Consider the following 25,821-nt stretch of genomic DNA (forward strand, 5'->3'; position numbering starts at 1 on the left):
CGGGGAGCTGCACGTGCGGCTCTGGCACATCTTAGGATTCTCGGGGCCCCAGGCACATCTGGAGCCTAAGGCAGCCACTGGATCTGAACTAGAACAGCCTGCCGTGGCCTGGCTGAAACCCTATGGCCTCCTCTTCTCTCTCCCAGGGGCCTGTACTGATGCCCTGGCTCGGCAGAGGGAGGCAGCTGCCCGCCTGCTGGAGGTGCTCGCAGACCTGGACCAAGCCCATGAGGAGTTCCAGCAGCAGGAGCAGGGGAAAGTGGTTTGGGGCCCCCTGAGGCCCTGAGGGGATGCCAGAATCAGCCTGGAAGGAGGAGGAGGGAGCCAGTGGGCCCTTCTCAGCATCCCCTGGCCCAGGAATCTCGTGGCTGTCCTGTACCTCACTGATGCTGAGGCTTGCAGGCTCCTAGAGATACCCTAGTCTCATGTGTTCTAAGCCCAGAACCCAGGCATGGAACTCTTTTGGCTGGGAACCAGCCTTGCACTGAATGAATCTCACCCTCTGGGTTGAGGCAGACTGGAGTGGATGGAATAAGGACTCTGACTTACTTGGCTCAGCTTGAGGTCTCTGCTTCACTGGACTGGCCTCTACCCACACTGACAGGGACAGCCTGGCCCTGAGCTGCTAGATACAGCTGAATCCCTGATGCCCATGTGGCCTTGTTGCCCCAGACAGGCACTAAAATGGGCTCAACCCTTCCTATTTTCATGTCTGCCAATCCCTGTAACCTCATCAATTCTCCTGAACCCTGTCCTTGGCCAAGAATCCTAACCACAAGCTTCTACAATCAGGAGCCCTTAGGAATAACTGAGGCCGAGAGCCCAGTATGTCTGACTCAGACCCTTGAAGCCTGAGAGACCTCAGGCCAGACTCTTTCCTTCTCTTTGAGCCTCAGTTTACCCTGGATAAAATGAGTGAGTGAGTTGATATGTGTGATTTTCAAAATGGGTTCCATGGCAATAGTGTAGGAAACAGGGAGGGATTTCTGAGATTGTGGTCCACAGCCCATCCTCAGGGTATCTACTGGAAATGCAGCTTCCTGGATCAACTGAATCAGAATCTGAGGGAGCATGAGGGCAGGCATCGGGGCGTTCAGCATGTTCCACAGGTGATGTGGATTGCACGTGAGATTTGAGGATCACGGGGCTGGGCGATTTTATATTGAGGTGAGCTTTTGTTTGAGAATGAATCACAGAAGGTAAAATGTTGGGGAACACCCAACTGGCAGGATTGGAAGGGTCTCCAAATATTCATTTCCCGTTTTGTGTAACTAGAGGGTAGGACAGAAACGTTAAGGACCAGGAAAGATGCGGTGCTATCCCAAAGGTGCCCAGCAGGGGTCGCCTGGAGCTGCAGCATCCACTACAGCCTCCCAGCCTCCAGGGATGTGAGAGGTTGATTGGAGACGTGCTGCAGATCCGGGACAGAACCTGGTCCTCCTCCCCGAGGGCAGAGACCGGGGTTCTGAGGTTCCCGCAAGCCATTACGGCGTCTCCCAGCTCCCCCACTGTTTCCTGGAGGCTCCCAGCCTGAGTTCCTCATTCCTAGTCATTGAACCCGGGAGCTGCGTGCATTGCCTTGCACCTGTGCTGGAGAACAGAACTTCAACTTGTACCCTCTTGGGGACTAGGATTGGGAGGGTCTGCCTCCGCCACCATCACACCCCCAGCCCACCCCAGGACAAGAGAAGCGTGGGGACCCTCCATCTCCAGCTGCCCGAGCCTGACAGGGACAGTGGGCCTGGGTCACCATTTTGTTGCAAGCTCCCCCATGGGATGGACTGAAGTCCCCCAGAAACAGAGCCACCCACGCCCCTTCTTGACAGGAAAAGACCCAGTTGAGGAGGAGAAAGACCATTTATTTCTCCACCCACAGTGGGACTGGTAAGATTTTCAAAAGAGCAATCGCTGGCGTCCCTTTAAATCTTGGCTGACTTCCACCATGGCAGCCAATCAACAGAGGCGGAGCTGGTGAGTTGCCTGAGCAACAGGCCCCTGGTTGGCCGAGGCTATCAGCCACCCCACTGCCCACTCCCGAGGAAAGGGAAATGGACTCTTTGCTGTCTGGTCTGCTTTTTAAACCTGCTGGCCTAAGCCAGGCCTCCTCGTCTCGCTCCTGAAGCCAGAAGCTCCAGCCTTTGGATCTTGATGTTGGGAGTGATTTGGTGGAGAGAATGGGGTGGGGAGGAAAGGAAAACAGTGCCTTTATCAGGGACAGACATAGGCTCGGGGATGGGAGGGGAGGAGGTCAGGGTCCCAGAAGGATGAAGAGACATAAGCACAAAATAAGATTCTTCTAGTCTGTCTCCCTGGCCTGCCCTTTTGCAAAACTGCTGAATAATCTGGGGCTTCCACCCAGTGGGCCATTAGTGGGTGGCAGAGATGGGGGGAGACTGAGCTTCCCAAGTGCCCCTTTTTCTCCTGGAGCCCCATTGGGCCCCCAGGTGCTAGCCCTGAGCCCCTGCTTGCAGACAAGCCTGTGCAGATGCGATAGAGACACAGATGGGAATCCACATGGGGTATCACAGGGGTCTTTCTGTCTCTTCCCCCCTAGTCTGGGGGTAAGTAGAGGCACGTGGGTGTGCGTGCATGTGTTCAACAGGACACGTGTGTTTGTGTGAGGGGGTGGGGCTCTGTCTTTTTAGTAGGGAGGTTGCTATGTTTTCCGGTACACCCTTGCGACACTCTCAAAGAGCTAGGGTCGAAGCCGGCTGGCCTGCCATCCTCCCATCATCCCAACTGCTACCAGCCAAATCCCCGGAACGCTCCTGGCTCCTCCTGCAGGCTCCTCCCCAGCCCTGAACCTGGGCCGCCAGGACACACCCGGCGGGCGGAGGGAGGCATGTGCCGGACCAGGGGCAAAGCAGGAGGGAAGGTGGGCAGCCTCGGGCCTCAGGCCTTGGCCACAGCCTCAGACACACCCTGGGCTGTGAGCTCCGCCAGCACGTTGTCTAGGTAGCTAGCGTCCGGGTAGCCATGGCCCGTCAGGTTGGATCCAAACTCGGTCTTGTGGTGGATCTCATTCCACACCACGGTGTCCGACTCGCCTGTGGTGTTGGACGTCCCTATGGTGAAGATGAGTCTCCGTTCCCAGGCGGTGATGAGCAACCTCAGCACCTGGAGGGCGTGGCAATGGGCGGGGCAAATGGGGGGCGGAGCGAGCAAGGGTCACAGGCAGCCCGGCAGGCCCACGGCTTGAGTCCCTCGCCGTCCACCCTGAGGTTACCCTGCAAGATTCTCCGTGGCCACCCAGCGTGCTCACTTCCTTCCCTAGACTGACTCCCACTCTGAGCTCCCCCAGTAAAACCACTTTCCATGTTATCAGCCTATTTCTTTGGGGTGAAGAGTCTCAAACTGATGACCCTCAGCTGTGTTTGGTTTGAACCTCACGCTGTATTAAATAGCCGCTTCGTTCCTTCGTTGGCAGTATTCAATAACCTGAAAGTTTCACGTGAAAATGAGAATTTCTGACTTCTTTTGAAAAACAAAAAGTAAAAGCCGACACTCTTCTGGTGCGGCAGTGAAGAGTCTAGACTGCTTGGGTCAAATCCAGGCTCCTGTGTGACCTCGTTGTGTGACCTCGGACAAATGGCTTGCCCTCGCTGAGGCTTTGTTTATCTCTAAAATGGTGTTAAGACCTTGACCTCAGCGGGCTGCTAAATGAAATGAGGTTTTGAGGCCACTGGCAGGGCTAGACACACGCACACTAGTTGGCTATGCTCAGTGCTGGGGCCCTGGCCTGCTCCCACACCCCCTTGCCCTCGCAGCACCCACCTTCCGGCCCTTCTCGTTGTTGGGCAGGTAGCAGTGGCGTGGGAAGCCTCTTGCAGTGAACTTCTTGCCTGGGTTGGGGTGCTCAGGGCCCTGTGGGGAGGGGCAGCAGGGGGCTTGAACCTCAGACGGCAGTGGGGAACCGCTGCCGAGTTCAAAGTCAGGGGCCTGAGGGCTCACCTGGATGCCGGTGGGGATGTCGTAGACGATGCGGATGGTCTGGGTGTCAGCGAAACCGGGCAGCGAGTGAGGGATGAGGTGAAACTCCATCTTCCCGGGAGGCTGAGTGCCCGTCTTCTCCCCGTAGATGGCCTTGCAGGTGGGGCACTGCAGGCTGCCATCCTGGGGCGGGGAGGGGGCGTGGCTGTGAGGCTCCCAGGCGTCTGGGCCCCTCCCCAGCCCTCTGCCTGTCCCCACCCCCACCTCCCCCCCACGCCAGCCCACCTTGTTGCCATTGGAGTACATGGCCACGAGGCACAGCAGGTGGTACATGTGGCCACAGCGGCCCAGGCGGCCCACGAGCTCAGGTCGCACACCCTTGTGCCGAAGCACGCCCTCGTAGCCAGAGGCCGTGACCAGCCGCTCCATGCAGATGGTGCAGTCCTGGGGTCAGGGGGAGCACAGGAGGGAGACTGAAGACTGGGGGGGGGCAGGACACCCCCAGGTCAGCACTGCACCTCAGCAGGGGCCAGACCCTCACCCCACCCCCAAGGGCAGCAGGCCGCCCCCTCTCTGGCCTCCATCTGTCCAAAGGAGGGGACACTCCCAGGTACTGAATTCAGGTGCATGGCAGGGGAAGAGATGGCTCCCTCACACCCCCTCCAGACAGATTCAAGACTTAACTGTTGAAAACAAAGCTTAAATACGTTTGTTGGAAAAATATGGGTAAAAATAAGATGCAGAAACTGTTGATTATCAAAAGGTTGATAAATGTGATTCTGTTAAACGTAGCATTGGTGTTTATCAAAAGATGCTGTAAAGACAGTGAGAAGGCAAACCCACAAACTGGAAGAAGCTGTAACACATAGAACCTCACAAGGAGTGGGGTGCTGGGGTCTTCATCTCTGGAGGGGAGGCTGCCTGCCCTCCGCCCCCCTCCTTGCTCAGGGGCTCACCTCATCAGGTGGATTCTTCACCTTCTGCATGTACCTTCGAACCACATCTTCAGGGTTCTTACCTGCAAGGACAGAATTGAGCTGGGCTTGACTGTACCCCGAGTCTAGCCCTGAGGGCATGGCTCAGGACAGGGTCAGCCAGAAGGATAGGGTCAGAAGCTGTAAGAGCTGGTGGGAGTCACATGTCAGGGGTTGCTTGAGGTTTTATGTAATCGGAGTTGGTGGTGGATGGGGCCAGAAGAGCTCAGATGGGTTAGCAGGGTTAGTTCAGGGGTCAGGGTCTAGCTTAGGAGGCCTACTCTTCTTCAGGTGCTTCTTCTTGGTCTTGCGGCACACCCCGGGCACGCCAGGCACGGGCTTGACGTCGCTCTTGCTCACCGGCGGTGGGTGCAGGATGGGCTTGGGGGCCCGGGTCAGGCAGACGGGCAGTCCCGCGGCGCAGAGCAGGATCCCAGTCATCCCTGCGGGACGCCGGGCAGCGATAGTCAGGGGGCGGGGTGCTCATCCAGGCCCTGTCCACCCTGCTCTCCCATCGTCGAGAGGACCCTTAGGGTCTCTCCCCAGACTCCGCCCACCCGGTACACCCAGGAATCCTCGGATGGGTGGATGGGGTGTATCCCATGGACAGTGCCCACTCAGCCCCACCCAAAGTTGGAGCCAAGTTGAGAGCCTTCTGCGGGCCCCGCCCACCCCAGAGTTATAGCCCAATGGTAGGGGATGTGCCCTCTGGGCCACGCCCACCAAGGGGTGGAGTCAGTGGGCAGACTGGTGGGGCTGCCACCTTGTGGGCCCCGCCCTTCTTTTCCATCCTCCACTGGACCTCACCTGCCAGGGCCGGGTGGACTGGCCCTGTACCATTCAAGTTCTTCACCGGGAGGGCGGGGACCCTGAGAGGAGAAGAGAAGAGACTGTAGCCTCCCCAGACCAGATCAGGGGACCCTGCTTTGCCTTCTGTCTCTGGCTCACGGGCATGCTCTGATTCCTTTCTGCCTGTCCCACTCATCTAGAATGACCACTAGAGAATTCCATTCCTACTCTGAAACCTTCTGTCAATATTATGGGGTAGGGTGTGGCCAGGACCTCTGCCCCCCGTGATAATGGAATGAACCCCTAGACTTAGTACTGACCCTCTCCCACTCCACAGCTGACCTCTTCCCAGGTGAGAGAAGTTGGCTCCCAACTGTTCCTTTTCATTGACTATTGTGTCTGAAACCCAACTATTCATGACTTAGCCAAACTTCTCTCAAAGTTTGCTGATGATACCCATAAAAGTTCTGGGAAAGAAGGATTTAGGGATCACCAAGGATCCACTTCACTGTCTCCCACTAGGACATTCACAACGTATGTGAACGTATTAAAGGCTCTGATAAGTCCTGCATAAGGAAACAGGTTAGCTGTGGCTAATCCAGGTTTTCCAGAGACATCGGGTGATGAACGTTCTTCCCCCTCTGGAGTACTTACTGATGTCAGTTCTGGTGACTAAGGCATTATCCCCTCTTCAAATGAAAAGGTCTCAGGAAAATGTAGCTTGCCTCCCATCTTTGCTCTTCCTTCTGAAGAGATCTAGCTTTTGGAATCATTCAGAGCTGCTTTCATATTTCAGCTCAACCATTAAGCAGCTGGATGGAGAAGGAAATGGCAACCTACTCCAGTACTCTTGCCTAGAAAATCCCACGGACAGAGAAGCCTGGTAGGCTACAATCCATGGGGTCACAAAGAGTTGGACACGACTGAGCGACTTCACTTCATCACATGGCACATCACCACATCTCTTATAAATGTGTTTCCTCATCAGTTAAATGGGCATAATATGGCACCTCCCTTTCAAAAAGATCCCTTGGAGAAAGGAATGGCTACCCACTCCAGTATTCTTGCCTTGGGAATTCCATGGGCAGAAGAGCCTGATGGGCTACAGTCTATGGGGTCACAAAGAGTCAGACGCAACTAAGCAACTAACACCTTCACTTTTTTTTTTTCATGGCACTTCCCTTACATATGCTATGGAGAGTCAGTGAAATTCTACATGTAAAAGGCTGAGCACATTTCCTAGAACCTACTAGAGACTCATAGTTTCAACCATCATCACTACCATCATTGGGCTTCCCAGGTGGTGCTAGTGGTAAAGAACCAGCCTACCAACACAGGAGACACAAGAGAAATGGGTTCAATCTCTGGGTTGGGAAGATCCCCTGCAGGGGGGCATGGCAACCCACTCGAGTATTCTTGCCTGAACTGCAAAGAGGTCAAACCAGTCAATCCTAAAGGAAATCAATCCTGAATATTCATTGGAAGGACTGATGCTGAAGCTCCAATACTTTGGCTACCTGATGTGAAGAGTTGACTCATTAGAAAAGACCTTGATGCTAGGAAAGATTGAAGGCAGGAGGATAAGGGGACAGCAGAGGACGAGACGGTTGGATGGCATCACCAACTCCATGGACGTGAGCTTGAGCAAGCTCTGGGAGATGGTGAAGGTCAGAGAAGCCTGGCATGCTGCAGTCCAGGGGGTCACAAAGAGTCAGACATGACTGAGCGACTGAACACCAAGCACCATCATATCACCATCACTGTGTAATCCTGGTTAATTTCACCTCTCTTGCACCTCAGCCCACTAAGTCATGGTATAACTTCTCTCCATCTTGGAGAGGAAACCACGAAGGCATTGCAGGGATAAGCTTGGGAGAGTCACTTAACCCCTGTGCTCCTCAGTCTCCTTATCTGTAAAATGGGGATGATAATACCTGTCAGGAGGGTTGAAGGAGGAGGCCTGCTGTGATCTGTACAATCTGCCCAGCTGGGTCCAGACTTCAGGGTTTAGCCTTGTGGGTGAACTGGTATCTTGCTGTGGATGGGCATGAAATCGGATGGGGAAGTTTTGATAAGGAGGAGTGTCATGAAAGCCAGGGACAAGGGACTTCCCTGGTGGTCCAGTGGTTAAGATTCCATACTCTCAATTCAGGAGTCCTGGGTTTGATCCCTGGTCAGGGAAGTAGAAGGAAGATTTCACATGTGGCAACAAAGATTCCCCATGCTGCAAGTAAGACCTGACACAGCAAAAAAAAAAAAAAAAAGCCAGGGGCAACGTGAAGGGCCTGGGGTTGCTGCAGGAGGAAGTGCAGAAAGGGGTGGGGGCAGGGACAGCTGGGGAAGGCGCTGCAGCAGCCCTCCTTGGCAAGCCTGCTCACGTCTGACCCGGTCAGTGCTGTTTGGACACCTGCCCCCCAGGCACAGTCGGCACCAGTGAGCTGGGGGGAAGGTGTCTTTAAGCCAGTGGTACACTTGGCAGGTTTGCGTGCCGCTCCAGTGTGTCCAGAAACACACACACACACACATACCCCCTCGGAACGTGGGCTATATATGCATGCACATGTATAGGGAACATGCCAAGTGCAATAGAACACAGATTCATGCACACATGGAAAACACTGCACAGATCAGCACACACCCCTGCAAACGTGCCCCCGGCTCCATGTACACACACACTCCAGGGATCACATGACAGTTACACGCACACACAAATGTGCCCACAACCCAGGAGGCCCCCTTCCTGTGTAGAGATACAGACACAGATACACGTATACTTGGGGAACGTGCCACACACTCTTGCACGCAAACACACAAACGCACACACACACCAGGGAATACACACCATGCATACATACACACAGACACACCTCAGGGAACACACTCCACGAACACACACAGGTCTAGACATAGACACACACTTCTATACAGAGAACACCACAGAAACATGGATTTAGGGATCACAGCGCCCAGAGAGATACCCACGTGCAGACACCACAAAGACATTCAACTGGGTAGGAGAAGCCAGGTGGGACAGACTGGTCCACACACTCTGACCTACACTCCCCCACACTGACATGCAGACACTTGACTGGGAGGCTCCCACTTTACACACACAGTAACACACACATGCACGGCACACAGCCCTCATTTTGTGCCTGCCCAGCATCACAGGCTTATACCCAGTCAGCCAGGATACCCCTCCCAGACCCCTCCCTTGAGGAGGGTGGCAGCATCTGGAGCAGACATCGGGGTCCCCAAACACTCTGGTGACCTGGAGTCACTGAACACAGCTCTTGAGGGAGGTGCAACAGAGGAGAGGTACCATGGGGCCCCCAGGCTTGGGTAGCTGAGGTGTGACAGGGGAAAGATGCTGTGCCTCAGTCTCCCCATGTGTAATGGGAATAGAGTCTTGCAAAGGTTCAATGGGATAAAACATGCAAAGCTCATAGTCTGTTGCAGGGGTGAGAGTGGGCATGTCTTGAGTTTCTCCTCCTTGCAGGCTTCCAGGACCCAGGGGATGGGGGATCCATCTCCCCCTTCCTGGCGTCTATCATAATCCTCCAGGACATTCCTGCAGGGAGACCACCACCCTAATCTCATCCCCTCTACATCCTCTTTTTTTGTTGTTCTTGGCAATTCTGCACAGCATGTGGAATCTTAGTTCCTTGGCCAGGGATTGAACCCATGCCACCTGCACAATGGGAGCACAGAGTCTTATCCACTGGACCAACAGGGAAGTCCCCCAATCCTCTGATAAGATAGCATGCAGGCACCTCTGGCTTCTCCTCTTTCTGCTGTCCTTTGAAACATTTCCCTTGTATCATTGTTGTTAATATTATTGGCATGCAGATCTTAGTTCCCTGACCAGGGATTGAACCTATGTCCCTTGAAGTAGAAGTGTGGAGTCCTAAGCACTGGACAGCCAGGGAATTCCTTAAAACACTTCCAGTATAGACACACTGTTAAGGTCCTCTCTATATCCAGGGCTTCCCCATCCCCTTCTTCCTTCCTTCCTTCCTATCTCATGAGAAAACAATCCTTCCTTCTCTCCAGGGCTATCTGTAAAGTGGGTGGAAAGAAAAATATTTAGCATGAGGACCACCACTTCTTGTCTCCTACCTGTGGCAGACATCACTAATCCATCACAGCACTCTCTCGAGCCAAGTAGAATCATCAGCACAGATTTCTAGGGAGCCTCTACCAACCAGCAAGGACAGTTGGCTACCTCAGGTCTATATGAAGCACAAAGTCTGGTCTGGCTCATGACCCTGGTCATGCTGAGCCTTTGGCCCGGGAGTTAGGGAGGGGGCTGAGGGGACCCCAGAAAGGGACTATTTTAGATCTTAGCAGTCCTCCAATCTCTGGCACCCTTTAAAAGCCACAGAGCTCTGGGTTACAAAGATGTCTTGCTCCGGGGAGGAGGGTTGTGAGTAAGGTGTGATGGTGGGGCTGTTTTGTATTTACCCATCGGCAAGCTGGGGGACAGTCCCCAGGTGGCCCCCAGCCTCTCTCAATCTGCAGGCCCCCTGCGAGAACCCAGGGTAGCAAGGTTCCCACGATGCCGGAGCGTGGGAACCACCCAGGCCCCCTTTTGATGTGGGATGCACTGTTTCCTCCCAGTCAGTCAGTGAGAACATCCTCCTGCCCTGGACAGGAGACCGCTGCCCGCAGGCCTCCGGGAAGGAGGGGCGGGCTTTCGCCCTTGGCTCCGCCCTCCCCCCTCCCCCGCCTCAACGCCCCCACATGGCAAAGGGTCAGAGGAACCCTGCAGGCCTGAAACCTGTTCTGACCAGAAGCTGTCCCAGGGCAGGGCTGGGTCCGATGCCTTGCCCATCTCTGCGCCAGATCCCGTTCCTCCTCTATCCTCAGTCCCTCCTGGCTCTTACCTTGCTAAGAGTAAATTCCAGCCTCTTTACTGCATGGGCTTTCCGGGTGGAGCTAGTGGTAAAGAACCCGCCTGCCAATGCAGGAGAAATAAGAGATGTATTTTTGATCCCTGGGTCAGGAAGATACCCTGAAGGAGGGCACGGCAACCCATTCCAGTATTCTTGCCTGGACAATCCCCATGGACAGAGGAACCTGGCAGGCTATGATCCAAGGGTGGCATGACTGAGCGACTTAGCACGCACACATTACCGTATGCAACACAGCCAGTACCGATCCCTTGAACTCTACTTTTCCTGTGCTCCCGCCTCATCCACTCCACCCCAGCCTCCTGGTTTCCCTGGGATTCTGCAAAACAGGCCAGGCACATCCTCACCCCAGGGCCTTTGCGCTAGCTGACTGCTCTTCCAGAATGCCCAGTTATCCTCATGTTCTGCTCCCTCACTCAACACAGGTTTCTGCTCAAATGTCACCCTACCGGAGACCTTCCTTGCCACTTTAGAGAGGCCTCTGCCTTTGCTCTTACCTTACTTAATTTTATAATATGATATATAACTGATATAATATTAATATAATATATTATACATAATTAATATTATATATATATAATATCACAGTCTGATATAAAAGTCTATAAAAGACTTTATAAAAGTCTTCCATATAACCAGACCTTCCCTGGCACTGTAACCTCATCTCTTACCCTCTCCATCTCTCTACTCTACACGCTTCTGCTGCTGCTCTAAAATGCTGAGCCCTGCGACTTCCCCGGAGGTCCAGTGGTTAGGACTTTGCACTTCCACTGCAGAGGGCATGGGTTTGATCCCTGGTGGAGGAACTAAGGTCCCAAATGATGCACAGAGAAGCATACACACACACACACACACACACACACACACATATATAATAGATGAGACATTGTTATATATATATAATAGATGAGATGTTATTCTCTCTATGTATAAAATAACAGTGTCTCACTGATTAAAATAATAATAACGAAATGAACTGCTGAGCCCTTCTGAGGCGTGCGCACTTGCTGCGCCCTCCGCCTGAAGGCTTTTCTCACAGAGGTTGCTGTGATGCTGCCTCAGCAGGAAGACTTTGCTCACCACCCACTGTCACCGCTAGTACATGGCATGCAGTAGATTTTCAAGAAAGACTTGTTGCATGAAAGAAGGAAGGAAGACTGGATTTTTCGGGGATGTTCCGAGGCGATGCTCAGGCATAATCTCCCCGTGAATTTTTTTTTTTTTTGCACACATTGGAAGTGAGCCTTGAAGCAGATGCCCAGAGAAGCCTCTCTGTAGCCTCTGGTCCCCTCGGAGACTCTCTGCCAATGTCCATTCGAAAACAAGCACACTGGAATTCCCTGGTGGTCCAGTGGTTAAGACTCTGCCTTTCCAAGGCGGGGAGTGTGGATTTGACCCCTGGTCAGGGAACTAAGACCCCACAAGCTGTGCAGTGTGGCCAAACAATTTTTTAAAAAAATGCTGTGAAGTGAGCACGCTTTGTGGGCATCCGTGGGAACTGCCCGAGTAAGCTTTCTCTAAGAAATTTCCAGAAATGCTTCGCATCCTTCTCAAGGCAGAGATTCCATGGCCAGGCTTTGAGGAACCCTGACCTTTCCTGGAAACTGTCTCAGGGAACACGCCTCACACAGATGGCCTGGGGAGGGGGCCAATAATTTCAAGAGCTCGCTATGTCCCAGACTTGGCTGTATATCCTCCCTCCGTCACCTGATCGTCCAATTCTATAGAGGGGGAAACTGAGGCACAGAGAGGTGAAGTCACTGGCCAGTAAGTGGTAGAGCTCAAATGTGAGCCCAGAATGTCAGATTCTAGTCTGTGCTCTTCTCCACACACACAAAACCAAGTTCTCTTACCCTGGTTCAGAGACTAAGACAGGAGGCTATATTTGAGGAAAAAATCTCCCCAGAATGAGTCTGGAAAAGGGCATTTGGCTCCTCTCTCCTTCTTTTGTCAAAAGACAAGCAAAGAGAGATGCCTTGTACCTGCTCTGGCTGGCAGGGCAGCGTTCAAAGGCAGGATGAGATACCATGGGGAGGGTTTCCTAGATGCTGTTCCTCACACTGTTCCCTGCCCGTTCCTATCTGGCTATCTTTGCCACACTGTACCCACTGACTGTCCATACTGTCTATTCTCAATTCACCTTTTCTCTTTGAAGACAGGTTTCAAGGTCACCAACTTCAGGAGGCTTTTCTGATTTACCCCCAGTGAATACATAACCACTCTTTTTTTTTTTTGCCACGCCATGTTGCATGATGGATCTTATTTTCCCAACTAGAGATTGAACCTTGTGCCCCCTGCTTTGGAAGCCCAGAGTCTTAACCACTGGACCACCTGGGAAGGGAATGGTTAGGGAAGCCCTAACCATTTTTAATTCCCAGGGGAATGCGTTTGTCTTTTCTTTGAGGACACAGACGTTTCCTGTCTTCCTTTCTAGCTGTGGAATTCCACCCCATCTCTTCTACCAGACTATAAGCTTCTGGAAACTTGTCTAACCTGGCTCTGTGACCCCGGGATTGAGGATGAAACTGGGCATAAATGGGTTCTCAGTAAGTATTGAATACAGGAGTTGAGCCAACTATGGAATAGATCTATTTCTTCTGAGGTATCTTCAGAGGGAGGCCTGGTGTCCTTAGAAACAGTAGCTCTCAGAGACAAGGTTGGAGCAGGGATGGCAAACACATGACATGTGTATTAATGCTAGTACTGCACCCATGGCAGACATCACCAATCCATCCCAGCACTCCTTTCCACTAAGCTAAAGGACTCCAGAAAGTCATTCCCATTCAAGCAGAGACGGCACATGAACTGAAATCTGTTTGTCATTTATCCTGCAGATGATGGAACTGAGGCACAGAGAGGGGAAGTGACTTCATGAAGGTCACCCAGCTGGTTAGCAGTCCTGGAGTTTCTGAGTCAGAGGCCAGGGCTGAGCCCACTAGGCTGATATGTGGGGCCATCTGGAGGTGGGCCAGCCTTCTGAGTCCTCTGTGCCTAGAGGTGGGGCAAAGCCTTTGACCTGGACCCTGGAGCTGGCTCAGGCCTAGGAGGGCGCATCGGGGGCTGCACGAGTGGGTATATTTGCCTGCTCTGGTTGCTCCTTTCCGTCCCAGGCAACATGGGGGTTCAAGACCCCAGGGATGCAGGAAACCATGCTGACACTCCCTATAGTTTCCATCCACCTACCTAGGCTGGCCTTCCTGTCCTCTCCCTCCCCTCTATTTCTCCGGCAGGCTCCAGACACGTCACAGTCTCTGATGGTGGTTTCAGGTCCCCCGATGGGCCTCAGGCCCTCCCTGGACACCTGGTGCTTACGCCATGACCCCTTGGGGAGCCCCTGGAGGTTCAGGCCTCAGCTATTTGGGTCCAGGTGGGTGAGGACAGGGCAGGAGTGGGAACGCCACATCGTGGGGAGAAGGGAGTTAAATAACACTTGGCACCTACCTCCCTGGACCTGCTCCTGTGACCTGCCTCCCCCTTCAGTGCCCACTCCTTATGTACCTGAACTCTTGTCCCCCACAGTCCGGGGACAACCAAGCCCCCACCCCCACCCCCCACAGAGCCAGAGGGCTGAGAACATCACAGCAAGCTCCAGGGAGGTGCCCCATGGGGCCAGCCAAAGCCACAGACCATCAACGGCTGCCGTGGCCTGGCTCGCTTCCCCTTTGCTCGCTCGAGCACCCCTCGGGCTGCCTGAACAAGCCGCTGACCTTCTACGGGCCTCAGTTTCCCCCTCTGTCAAATGGGTCCCCTCGTCCCTGACCCTGTCCACTCCTAAGGATTTCAACAGTACCAAAATCCCCTGGAGCGATATTTTGAGGGGTGGTAGTCAGTTAGGGCCCAGGTTTATCTAGAGGCCTGGGGCTCTAGGTCACCTCCCCCACCCTCCTGGTCTCTAGCCCGCTTTGCTTGCTTTGCTCTGGTGGTTGGGGGGTGGTGCGGGGAGCCCAGGCAGGGGAAGGGAGGGGAGGGGAGGGCTGGCGGTTCCCACGGCCTGGGGCAGCCACTGGGGCAGCCGTGTGCTGACAGGAGTGTGTGGTTTGGCCTCCCAGGGAGCAGGGCAGGAAGTGCTTCAGGTCTGGGGGGGCAGGGTGGGAGGGTGGGGGGGATGGGGGTGTTTGGTTTGACCTTGGGCGAGGTGCAGGAGGAGCCCAGCAGCCTCGAGGAAAAAAGCAAGGTTACAGCCACTGCCCTCCAGCAAGGCCAGAAAGAGGGGGAGAGTGGGCAGCCCAGAGACCCCACGGGGGGACACGGTGTGGGAGAGACTTTTCACGTGGTGCCTTTGGGACTGCTGTTTTCTGAAGCATTAAAATGTGATATCTAGTAAAGAACCGGAGAAACAAAATGTGAATGCTTTCAAACCTAAAGGTAAAATCACTGCAGGAAATGAAAAGAAGAAGGAAAACACCCAAACACACCAGCCACATCAAAGCCCACCCCCCACCCCCCACCTATCCTCCATGTCCAGAGTGAACCTGCGACAGCAAAGTCATCCCAGCCTGTCTCCAGCTCACAACACCAGCTGGCTCCCATTTCCCGCAGAGGAAAAGCCAAAGTCCTCGACACAGCCTTCAGGGCCCTAAAGGACTGGCCCCATTTCATCTCTGACCTCCTCCCCCACCGCACACCCCCTGTTGCCTCTGGAGCCACACTGGACTCCTCGCACAAACCACGCCCTGCTCCTGCCTCAGGGCCTTTGCGCAAGCTGTTCCCCCTGTCTACAGTGCTCTCCCCACCCCCACACCCCAATGCAGTTCTCTGCATAGCTTGCTTCTTAACCTCCTTCAATCCTTGCTCAAACATTATATTCTCAGTGAGGCCTTTTCTGACCTCTTCATTTCCAATTATATCCCTCCCACTACTCCCTACACCCCTTCCTCTCTTTATTTTTCCTTGGTAGTCACTACTACTCTCTATCACATACTAGTATTTATTTATTTTGTTTATTGTTTGTCTCTCTCTAGAAACGTGAGCTTCAGGAGGGCAGGGATTGTCTATTTTGTTCATGGCTAGATCTCCAGGGCCCCAAAGCATCCTTGGCATACGGTAGTTGCTCAATATTAATAGAAGGATTAACTAATTTAAAAAACAGACCAGCATAGGCTATGGAGAAGGTAAAAAGAGGGACTTCCCTGGTTGGTCCAGTGGTTAAGACATCACCTTCCAATGCAGGGGATGTAGGTTCGATCTCTGGCTGGGGCACTAAGATCCCACAGGCCATGGGACAGCCAAGCCTGCATGGGGCAACTGCTGAGCCCAAGCCCTCTTGCTCTGGAGCCCATGCACTGCAACTAGAGAGAAGCCTATGAGCTACAAGGAAAGATCCCCCACGCTACAGCAGAAGGAGGCCTTGCAGATCAATAAGAAAGCAGGAAAGAGCCCTAGAGAAGGAGAAGCAAAAGAAATAAACAAGTGATTGGTAAAAGAAGCAATCACGGGTGGCCAGTAAACAGGAAGAAGTTCTCAGGCTAAGAACCAGAGGTTTGAAAACGCAAGCAGCATCTCAATGACAGCATCTTACTGGTCTGATAGGGATGTGCTCGCGGCGGCGGGGTAGGCCGCTCTCCCACTGCTAGGGGGTGGATTTGAAATGCAGGCAGTTAGATATGCCCCCCTGTTGGCCTTTGTTGCCAGCCCCACTGCACAGGGTGCAAAAACTGAGGCCCAGAGAGGGCAATGGGCTCCACTGGGGTCACATAGTGAGAGGAGACAGGGAAGTTGGCCCCAAACTCAGCTGCTGCGGGTCCCCCGACCCCTTGGACCTCCAAACACCTTGGGACCCTGGTCTGAAACTTGGAGTGGGCAGCCAGGGGGCCACCCCGATACTGTGACCGACTGGGATTTTTGAATCAGAGTCCTAATTGTGTGACCTTGAGCAAGTGCCAGGCTTTCAGAGCCTCAGTTTCCTCATCTGAGAAGTGGGGATATTAGGACCTACCACCATTTCTGTGCACAGCAAGAGAGGCGATGCATGTAAAAGCCGTGAGACAGAGCCTGGGACATTGTGAGCGCTCAGTAAATGGAAACAGGCCTGCAGCTGTTCCCCCTCCCTCTCCCCTCCACCACGTGGGCTGGAAACTCTTAGTCTGACCCACAGCTGTGTTCCAAAGTGCTGGACGCTGCCCTCTCAGGAGACAGGGCGGATCTTCCCCACCCCTGTGTCTCCGTCCCCCAGGCATCAGCTGCCAGCTGGCTTCCCGCCTCATCACATGGGGGAGTGGAAAAAAACCCCAGCCAGGGGGACACTGTAGTCCCGCTGGCTGTGTGACCTGGAGACAAGTCAGTGCCGCTCTCTGGACCTCTGTCCTGAGCTGGGGACGGGAGGTAAGAAGGATGACAAAGAATGATGTCTGAGTTCACCCCTCCTTTGTGCACCGATCATGTGTGGTGATTTTAAATACATCTGCACACCCATCAGTTCTGATGAGCCAGCATACGTGGACTGGGGTGATTTTAGCTCCATTTAACAGATGGGGAAACTGAGGCCAGGGAGGAGAAGCTATGCACCTCTCTCTGCAGGGGAGAAGGGTGGAGAAAAGGGAACAGAGAAGGAGAGAGCTGCTGAGAAGGAAAGAAAAAGGTAGGAGAGAAGGAGCAAGAGACAGACAGAGACAGGGAGAGACAGTCATAGAGACAGAGAGAGACTGAAAGAGAGGCTAAGACTCAGAAAGCTGTAACAGGAGAGTCCCAGACACACTGCTGTGTCTTCAATTGTGTCTGGCCCCGAAACTCACACATTGGAGTCCTATTCTTGTTATTCAGTTGCTAAGTCATGTCTGACTCTTGTGACCCCGTGGACTGTAACCCACTAGGTTCCTCTGTCCCTGAGATCTCCCAGGCAAGAATACTGGAGTGGGTTGCCATTTCCTCTTCCAGGGGATCTTCCTGACCCGGGGATCGAACCTGCATCTCCTGCATTGGCAGGTGGATTCTTTACCACTGAGCCACCAGGGAAGTCCCCGCTGGAGTCCTAACCCCTCTCCAAACTCACAGACACTTAGAGACAGGGTCTTTGCAGAGGTGATCAAGTTATGAACAAGGTCATTGGAGCAGGCTCTAATCAATAAGCCTGGTGTTCTCATAAAGAGGAAATTTGGACACAGGGATACAGAGGATAGACGATGTGAAGAAGGGGGAAGGTACCTGTCTGTAAGACAGGGGGAAGGTACCCCCTGAAGACAGGGGGAAGGTACCTGTCTGTAAGCCAAGGCCTCACAGGAAACCCACCCTGCCAACACCTTGATCTCTGGCTTCCAGCCTCTAGAACTGAGACAATGCATTTCTGTTGTTTGGGCCTCCCCAGTCTGTGGCACTTTGCTATGGCAGCCCAGGCACACCGAATGACTTAAACACAGAAGCAGAGAGACTGTGGGAAGGGCCATGAAGGGCTCTGGGTGTTCAGGAGGCCAGGGCAAAGGTGGGGGGGCTGGTTCCTCAGAGACACTGTCCCTTTCCCCTCATGGGCTGCACTGAGACCTCAGTTGCCTGGGCAATGGGAAGCTTCACTCTGGAGGAACTAGGGTCTGCCATCCCCATGCTTCCTTCCTCCCATGCCCTCCCTCAGCAGCAGACTCCACGTGTCCTGGGCCCACCCCCCTACTCTGAACCAGGGCTATTTTTAAAAAATGTGTTTGGTCACAACCTGAGACATGCAGGACCCTAGTTCCCCTGCCAGGGATCATACCTGTGTCCCCTGCATTGGAAGGCACAGTCCAAACCAGTGGACCACTGGGGAAGCCCCTGAGTCAGGGGTATTCTTAGCTGATGTTCCTTGGCTATGCACCTCCTCCGCAGGGTCAGCCCTGACTACTCCCAACCACCCACCCTGTCCCATCACCTCCCCAGTGCTTCCCTGTCTCTCCAGCAACTGTGTTCATGTACTCATTTGCAGGCTGTATGTCCAGCAGTTTGGACCCCATTTATCAGGCTCTGTGAACATGACCCACAGTACATATTTAGAGAATTGATACTGAGCAATAAAAACTGAGCAACCCCCAGCTTGCCCTGAAACAGCCATTTTCAAAAATTTCATCAGTGACTGAGAAATTCGTTTCACCTGGCGACCCATGAAACGCATGTAGAAATCAGGCAAAAGGTTCCTGGAGCAATTCTTACTGCGTATGACACATGCCAATATTTTCTCTTCTGTTCTCTTCATTTGATTCTATTCAGCTCTATTCCATCCCATTCTCAGAAAATTTTGGTTACAACCTTCTGACTTCATAATCCACTAGTGGGTTTCAATGATACAGCCCTGGAGAGAAGGTTCTCGAATTCTTGCTGCAAAGGCACCTGGGACTTTTCTGCTTCTGTCCCCTCCCACATCTACTCTAACTTGTTTTCTACTCTTGTCATCCTAGGGCCCTCCAGCCTGGCCAGAGCCAGGTTGTGATCTGCAAGGAGCCACATGAATACCCGTCTGTGATTCCCAGATGGGTGAGTCCCTTCTGCAATGTTTCCCCAAAATGCTCTCCCAAACCTCCTCTGGCCTCCTCCCTGTGGGCACTGGGATGCTGGAGAGGAATGATCTGGAGGGGAAGGGGGAGAGGAAGGGAGGGCTAGGCGGGCAGGTGGCAGCTGCTGTAGTCCTTCTGGTGGAAAATCATAGCTCCCCTGCCCGCTATACCAACCCTCCTCCGGGATAACATTAGTAGTCCTGGCTGCCACCGAAGGACCATCTCAATATAAGCTCTATGATCAGGCACACAACTCCCACTTGACAGATGATGAAACTGAGGCTCAGTGAAGGAGAGGGACTTGCCCCAGATCTCACAGCTCAGAAGTGGCTGCCAAGAGGGGATTGGAACCCAAGCAGCCAGATTCGCAAAAGTTCGGAAGCCAGAGAGATTCAGAAAGTGAAAGAAAGTGTTAATCGCTCAATTGTGTCTGACTTTGCGACCCCATTGACTGTATGTAGCCCGCCAGGCTCCTCTGTCCATGGGATTCTCCAGGCAAGAATACTGGAGTGGATAACCATTCCCTTCTCCAGGGGATCTTCCCGACCCAGGGATCGAAACTGGCTCTTTGCATTTCAGGCAGACTCTTCACCGTCTGAGCCACCGGGAAGCCCAGAAAGATTTTGAAGGGCAGCCTAATTCAGGGCCCCAGGCCTCAGTTTCTGTTGGTGAAAGGGAAGACCTGGATATGTTGATCTCAGAGGTTGCCTCCACATCTGACCTTTGCATGACCACTCTCCTGGGTCATGCCAGAGGGATGCGAGCAGAGTTGACTTTTGGTGCCCATTCCTGGTTTTGAGCACCACAGCCCACACCCCACCTGCCCTTTTCCCTTCTGGTCTATCTCAAGGTCAAGGTCTCTGCCCCTCCCTCATTCCAACTCTTCCAGGGTCGGGTCCTCTGCTGAGATCAAGTGAATCTGGACTCCTGGGAAGCTGACATGCTCACTAGGTCCATATCCTGGGGCATGGGTGCCTTAACCCAGGCATTTCCAAAGTTGGTATGATCCAGGTTCCCTTCCTCAGTGAAATCCTGCTGTGAAAACCAGTTCGCAAAAGAAAGTTCAGAAAGGGCTAATCTCTTAAAATGAAAGCAGAGGCTGGTTTCTTGGCCAGCCCCCCTCCTGCCACTAGGCCATGTTGTCCCAGGGGTCCCTAAAGCCTGACTTGAAAACCATAGTATTAGCCCCATGTAATGGTGATATTTCAGGTGTGGCCTTTAGGGCCACAGATATTTGGACAATATTGGCTTGCTTGAGCCTCCACATGAGATGGGTATGGCCTGGGGCAGGGTATGGAAACCCTTTACAACTTCAAAGACAACACCGCACAGACTCCAGGAATCCTACAGGTCCGAATTTCAATCCCTGCCCTCCACCCGGGTGGCCCTCAGAAAGTATCATACCTCTCTCAGCCTCTGTCTCTCCATCTGTAATAGGGACATGATAGAATTGGGGCGCGGGGGGGGCGGGCGGGTAATAAATGAGATGGTGCAGAAAAAGAATTTAGTAAATAGCAGACATGGACTATACACCATTGTGGCTTCCCAGGTGGCTCAGTGGTAAAGAACCCTCCTGCCAGTGCAGGAGATGCAGGTTTGATTCCTGGGACCGGAAGATCCCCTGGAAGAGGAAATGGCAACCCACTCCAGTATTCTTGGCCGGAAAATCCCATGGACAGAGGAGCTTGGCGGGCTGCAGTCCATGGGGTCGCAAAGAGTCGGACATGAGTGAGCGACTGAGCAGGCGCGCGCGCGCACACACACCAGTGTCTCTGGGGCTATGGCTCCATCACTTGTGAATTGCACGATCCGGGATGTGTTACTAACACTCCCCGTGCTGCAAATTGTTCGTTATCTGTAAATTGGGGCTGATGACGCTCCCTCCCTCATAGGGTCCTCAGTCCTGGAGATAAACGAGCGTTAAGGTGCTTAGTTAACTCTTGGCACAAAGTGAACACTTAATAGACGCTAGGTATTACTTATGATTTTTATAATGACTGTAATTCTTTGTTCCTAGCCCTAGTGGGCTGCCACCCCTGCGCCCAGGGCCCGGCTTACCCCGGCGGGATGGAGGCGCGTGCGCTCACGCTGGTGGCGCGCTGGGGCCCGGGCCGGTTGAGGTTGTTCTGCCCCGGGGTGGGCGCGCCGCCGGGGGCGCTCGGGCTCCGCGGGGGCGCACCAGGGGGCTGCGCGGGCTCGGCGGGGCCGGCGGCGGGCGCGGCCCAGAGCGCGGCGCCGGCGAAGGTGGCGCTGGGGCGCACGGCGAGCGTGCCCGCTGGTGCTCCCGGAGGCGGCTGGGGCGGCGGGGGCGCGGGGGGCGCCTTGCGGCGCTGCGAGGCCAGGATGGCGTTGGAAGCGGCGCGCGTGCTGTTGACCAGCAGGCACTGCTGGCACGAGCAGGGCTGGCCCGAGCTGGCGCCCACAGGCCACGACTGCGACTTGGGGATGGAGCCGACGGTGAGCGGGTAGGCGAGGTCCAGGCGGCGGCGCAGGCGGCGCCGCCGGCGCGTCTGGCGGTTCATCTGCGACATGCTGTTGAAGTAGATGAGGTAGCAGAAGCCGAGCGACGAGAGGTCGAGCCACGGGTGCTGCTTCTCGTAGGCGTTCTGGATGGTGATGCAGATGTCCATGTCGTAGGCCGTCCACGCGCCGCCGTCGTTCTCCCATTCCCACACGATGCCCTTGCCTGGCGCCGACGACGGGTCGTAGAAGTTGCGCCGCACTGGCCGCATGGTGCCTGTGCTCACAAGCGGGGCGGGAGTCAGGACCCGCGGGCGGTGAACCTCCGAGGCCTGGCCGGGCCGGGGCGGGGTCGAGGTCGGGGTCGGGGGTGGTCAGGGCAGGCCAGAGGGGCGGGAGACCACCCCAGGGGCGAGCTTGAAGGTCAGCGCAATATGGGTTGGGGCCAGCGGAGCGCAGGGTGGGGGCGGAAGGCAAGCAAGTGGGGTGTCAAGACAGCATGGGGATGCCAGTCAGGAAGGGGAGGAAGGGAGGCAAGCGGCCCCACCTTTCAAGGGTCGACACAGGCACCGAAACAGTGGCCATCACAGGCTGGGGGGTGGGAGAGGGGGCGGGGAAGAAGGGCGACGCCGGTGTGGGATCTGTTTAGACCAGGGGGGAGCTGGGAAACAGAGTCAATGCCTGGGGTGAGGGCAGGGATAACAGAGGCCACCGCCGTGCAGACACCAGTGGCCCTTTTTTCCTTCATCCGTCCACTCATTCAGTCATCAGTCCATCCATTCGTTGATTACTTCAAGCACAAATTCATTTATACATTCTTTCATTCCTTTATTCATGTCTTGGTTCACACATTCATGTATTCCTCAGTTCATTCGTTCAATAATTCTTTCATTAGCCCAATCACCCATGCCTGCTGCCATTCATACCTGCATTTATTCTCCCCCGTCAACGTTATCCATGATTTCAGTCATTTCTTCACTTACCACCATCTTATGTAAAAATGTGCACCACCTCTACACACCATCTTTCCCCTCTACATACCTTCTTTCCCCTCTCCTTCCCTGCTCGGGTTTTCTCCATCTGGTATACTTTATATTTTACACATCTATCTTGTTTTCTGTTTGTCTCTTCCCGCTAGAATGTCATTGCCACAAGGCGCAAAGACTTTGTTTTGTTCACTGCCATATCCCCAGTGCCAGCTCACAGTAGGTGCTCACTAGATAGATAGAATATATGAATGAATTCATTTAGTTCAGACATTGATTCATTCGGGATTCAGTTATTTATTCAGTCATGCCTTTTGCTATCCTCGCATTGATCCATTCCTTCATCCACTTATTTATTCCTTTTTTTCCATACATCTGTTTATTTGTCCCTTCTTTCAACAAACACACTACCTGTCTGCCCTGCAGAGAGCTCCGCGCTGAGCGGTCATTTAAAATGAATATAACCATATAATAACCTCAGCCAGGTGGGTATTCGCGCCCCCATTTAAAAAAAAGAGGCCCTGAAGTTTGGCTCCCAACCTTTGCTCCATGTTTCCCAGTTCTAGATGCTTCTGAGAGCAAGGTTCCGTGGATACTGGGTTAAGCAGCGATGACCGTCCAGGCTGCAGGACTTCCCAGTGCCTTTAGCCTGCTCTGTGCCTAGCGGCCAGCGGGGAGAGATTCTTTTGCATGGTTCACGTGACCCACTGGCAGGAAGGCTGCACCCTTGACTGCTCCTCAATTGTGGACAAATCCCTTCAGTCTCACTAAGTCTCGGGGGCCTCATCTTGAAAATGAAGGTGATATTAATCCATAAGCCACCCCTCCCCTCTCAAACCAGCCTGCTGGGAGGATTCAGTGAGAATAGCCACAGAGCACAAGGTCTGAGTGGGGCCCCAGGGCTGGGAGGCAGGCAGACCTCATTTCAAATCCCAACTGCCTAACTTTCCAGCTCTGTGTCTGTGGTCAGGTGATGCAATCACTCTGAACCTCAGTTTTCTCATCTCTAAGATGGGCGCAAGCAGATGGTCTTAAAAGAATCCATCAAGACAAATACTGTCTGTACTCTGATGATTCCAATATCTTCTCTCCTGAAAGCCAGACTTGTGTCTCCAGCAGCTCCCTCAGCAGCTTCCCATACAGGTTCAACAGGTTTCTCAAACTCAGCTCGGCCATAGCACAGCTGTGATCTTCCTATCCCTAACCCCAAACCCGTTCCTCCTGAAATCTTCCTTGTTGCAGTTAAGCAACTTCATCTTTCAAGCTGCTCAAGCCCCAAACCCCCAATCCTTGGACCCACCCCTGACTTCTCATGTCACACCCCAAATCCAACCCAACTGGATTAGTAAAATCCTGTCATCTCTGTCTTCAAATACATCCCACACCTGACCACTTCCCCCTCTCCCCAGCACAACAAATCTATCTGGTCTAAGTCACTATGTCCCTTCTGTCTGGACCATGGCAGTAGGCTCATGACTGTTCTCCACTTCTGTCCTTGCCTTCTGTAGGGTCTGTTCCCTACACCACAGCCAGAGGCATCTCATTCAAGTCAGATCACATCTTCTTTGGCTCAAAACTTTCCCACGGTTCCCTGCTTACTTGGAGTCAAAGTCAAAGTCCTGGCCATGATCTACAAAGCACGGCATGGTCTATAAAGCTCCTGCAAGGCCCCGTGGGTCTACAGAGTGCCCCCTCACTCACTTCCCGGTGTGCTGCTCCTCAATGACCCAAATCAATGTCCAGTCTCAGGGCCTTTGCATATACTGTCCCCTCCACCTGGAATATGACCTTGCGACTTCCACACATTCTTACAGTTTCCTCCCGCCTTTCTTTTAGGTCTCTGTTGGAACATCCCCTCTTTGGAAAGACCACCCTTCCATTGCCCTCCCACTGCCATCCTTTTCCCTTTCTCAGTGTCTCTTCCTGGCACTCAGGGCTACCTGCGTGATACATTGATCTACAGACGTGCTTTACTCTCTGTCTCACCCCCGAGGTGAGGGATCCTGCCTGCTTTACTCCCTGCCTCACGCAGTGCCTGGCACGCAGTGGGTCCTCTCTATCTTGAGGGTGTTTCTACTGTTAACTGGCACAACCCCAGGGCGCCTGGCCCTGGAATCTGCAGCCAGATGGATGAGGGCCCATCATGGCCCATCCCGAGGACCCCTTCCTCCCCATGCCTTGCTCCGGCTTCTCTCTTCTGGCTCAGACTATGCCCGACCTTCAGTGGGTCCCTACCCAGGGCTGAAAAGGCTTCTCTGTTCTCTCCTCTGCTTGCATCCCAAGGGCTATGGATGACCCATGGCCATTGCCAAGTGCCCAGAGAGCTGGGGAAGTCAAGGCAAATGAGGGGGGCATGGTGGGCATGGGGTTCCGAGGCTCCTATAACATCCAGTCAATTACATGACAATTCCCCCCCTGGGCCTCCTCTTTCTCCTGTCTGCTTTATCATTTTAATTGAGTGTGCGAAAATTGATTTTTTTTTCCTTGACAATGGGCAGGCCTGTGAGGGGATTAGTTAGAGGGAAAATCCAGGATCCTGCTCTGGCTCTGCTCCTGAGGCCTGGTCTTCCTCTCTCAGAGCCTCAGTTTCCCCATCTGCAAAATGAGAGTTCATGACAGATGACCCTCATGTCTGATGGGGCTCCCAGTAAGGGTTAAGGCGCTGTGTTACTCGGAAGGTGTAACCCCTGGATGGGAAGGGAAGGGAAGGGGTGGGAACTTGCCATATTTAAGCACCTCTGTGTGCCAGGTCTTGAGCTGGGTAGGGCGGGATTAGGGGCAGAAGATGTGGAGTGAAGTGGTTGAGAGAAACGACTCAGACGTCTCACAAGCCATGTGCAAATTCCGGCTCCACATTTAGCCTCAGTGTCCTCATCTGTCAAATGGGGGTATTAATACCTACCCCCACCAAGGAATTACTGTTGGACAAAGTAAGATAATGCATACTATAGGTGCTTGGCAGAGAGCTTGGCTACAGTAAGTCCTTGATGAATGTTAGCTAAGATGCCGTTATTATTATTTACATTACCACATTCACCCTTTCCCACCCCTCAGTCGCTTGGTAAACTCCTATTCACCCAACAAAACCCTCTACATGCCCACCTCCTCCAGGAAGTGCTTTTCCATTCTACTGTTACAGCTAGCACATGCTGCTTTTTATTGTGTGTCTGTCCTTGCACTGTCAATAAGCTATTTGTTTTTGTTCTTGTTCTTAATCTCTCTCACTGGTTGATGACTTTCAGGAGGGCAAGAATTTGGTCACATCTATGTTTTTGTTCCCAGCACTAGGCACAAGGCATGTCCAAGGACACATCTG

The 25,821-nt window shown here is 53.5% G+C and overlaps 2 protein-coding genes across 9 annotated transcripts in view; one reads left to right on the top strand and one right to left on the bottom strand.

The window, feature by feature from the left end:
* The window catches only part of RASAL1 (RAS protein activator like 1), a 32,834-nt gene extending 31,498 nt beyond the window's left edge, over positions 1 to 1,336 (top strand). For 5 of the 8 annotated variants that reach the window (XM_061141841.1, XM_061141843.1, XM_061141844.1 and 2 more), the window contains one exon: positions 147 to 1,334. In XM_061141841.1, coding sequence (XP_060997824.1) covers positions 147 to 286 — 140 coding nt within the window. In that variant the 3' untranslated portion in view covers positions 287 to 1,334. Of the gene's footprint in view, positions 1 to 146 lie in introns of all 8 variants that reach the window. The other 3 variants (XM_061141840.1, XM_061141845.1, XM_061141847.1) reach the window with 2 other exon arrangements.
* Positions 1,337 to 1,838: 502 nt separating this feature from the next.
* DTX1 (deltex E3 ubiquitin ligase 1) overlaps positions 1,839 to 25,821 on the bottom strand; it is a 38,973-nt gene continuing 14,990 nt past the window's right edge. Inside the window, exons 3-10 of the mRNA XM_061141848.1 lie at positions 21,118 to 21,796; positions 5,712 to 5,773; positions 5,186 to 5,347; positions 4,887 to 4,948; positions 4,216 to 4,374; positions 3,952 to 4,113; positions 3,775 to 3,864; positions 1,839 to 3,117 (exon numbers count right to left, since the gene is read on the bottom strand). Coding sequence (XP_060997831.1) covers positions 2,893 to 3,117; positions 3,775 to 3,864; positions 3,952 to 4,113; positions 4,216 to 4,374; positions 4,887 to 4,948; positions 5,186 to 5,347; positions 5,712 to 5,773; positions 21,118 to 21,796 — 1,601 coding nt within the window. The 3' untranslated portion in view covers positions 1,839 to 2,892. The remainder of the gene's footprint in view (positions 3,118 to 3,774; positions 3,865 to 3,951; positions 4,114 to 4,215; positions 4,375 to 4,886; positions 4,949 to 5,185; positions 5,348 to 5,711; positions 5,774 to 21,117; positions 21,797 to 25,821) is intronic.

Source organism: Dama dama, chromosome 5 (assembly GCF_033118175.1).
Source record: "Dama dama isolate Ldn47 chromosome 5, ASM3311817v1, whole genome shotgun sequence".
NCBI classification, from domain to species: Eukaryota; Metazoa; Chordata; class Mammalia; order Artiodactyla; family Cervidae; genus Dama; species Dama dama.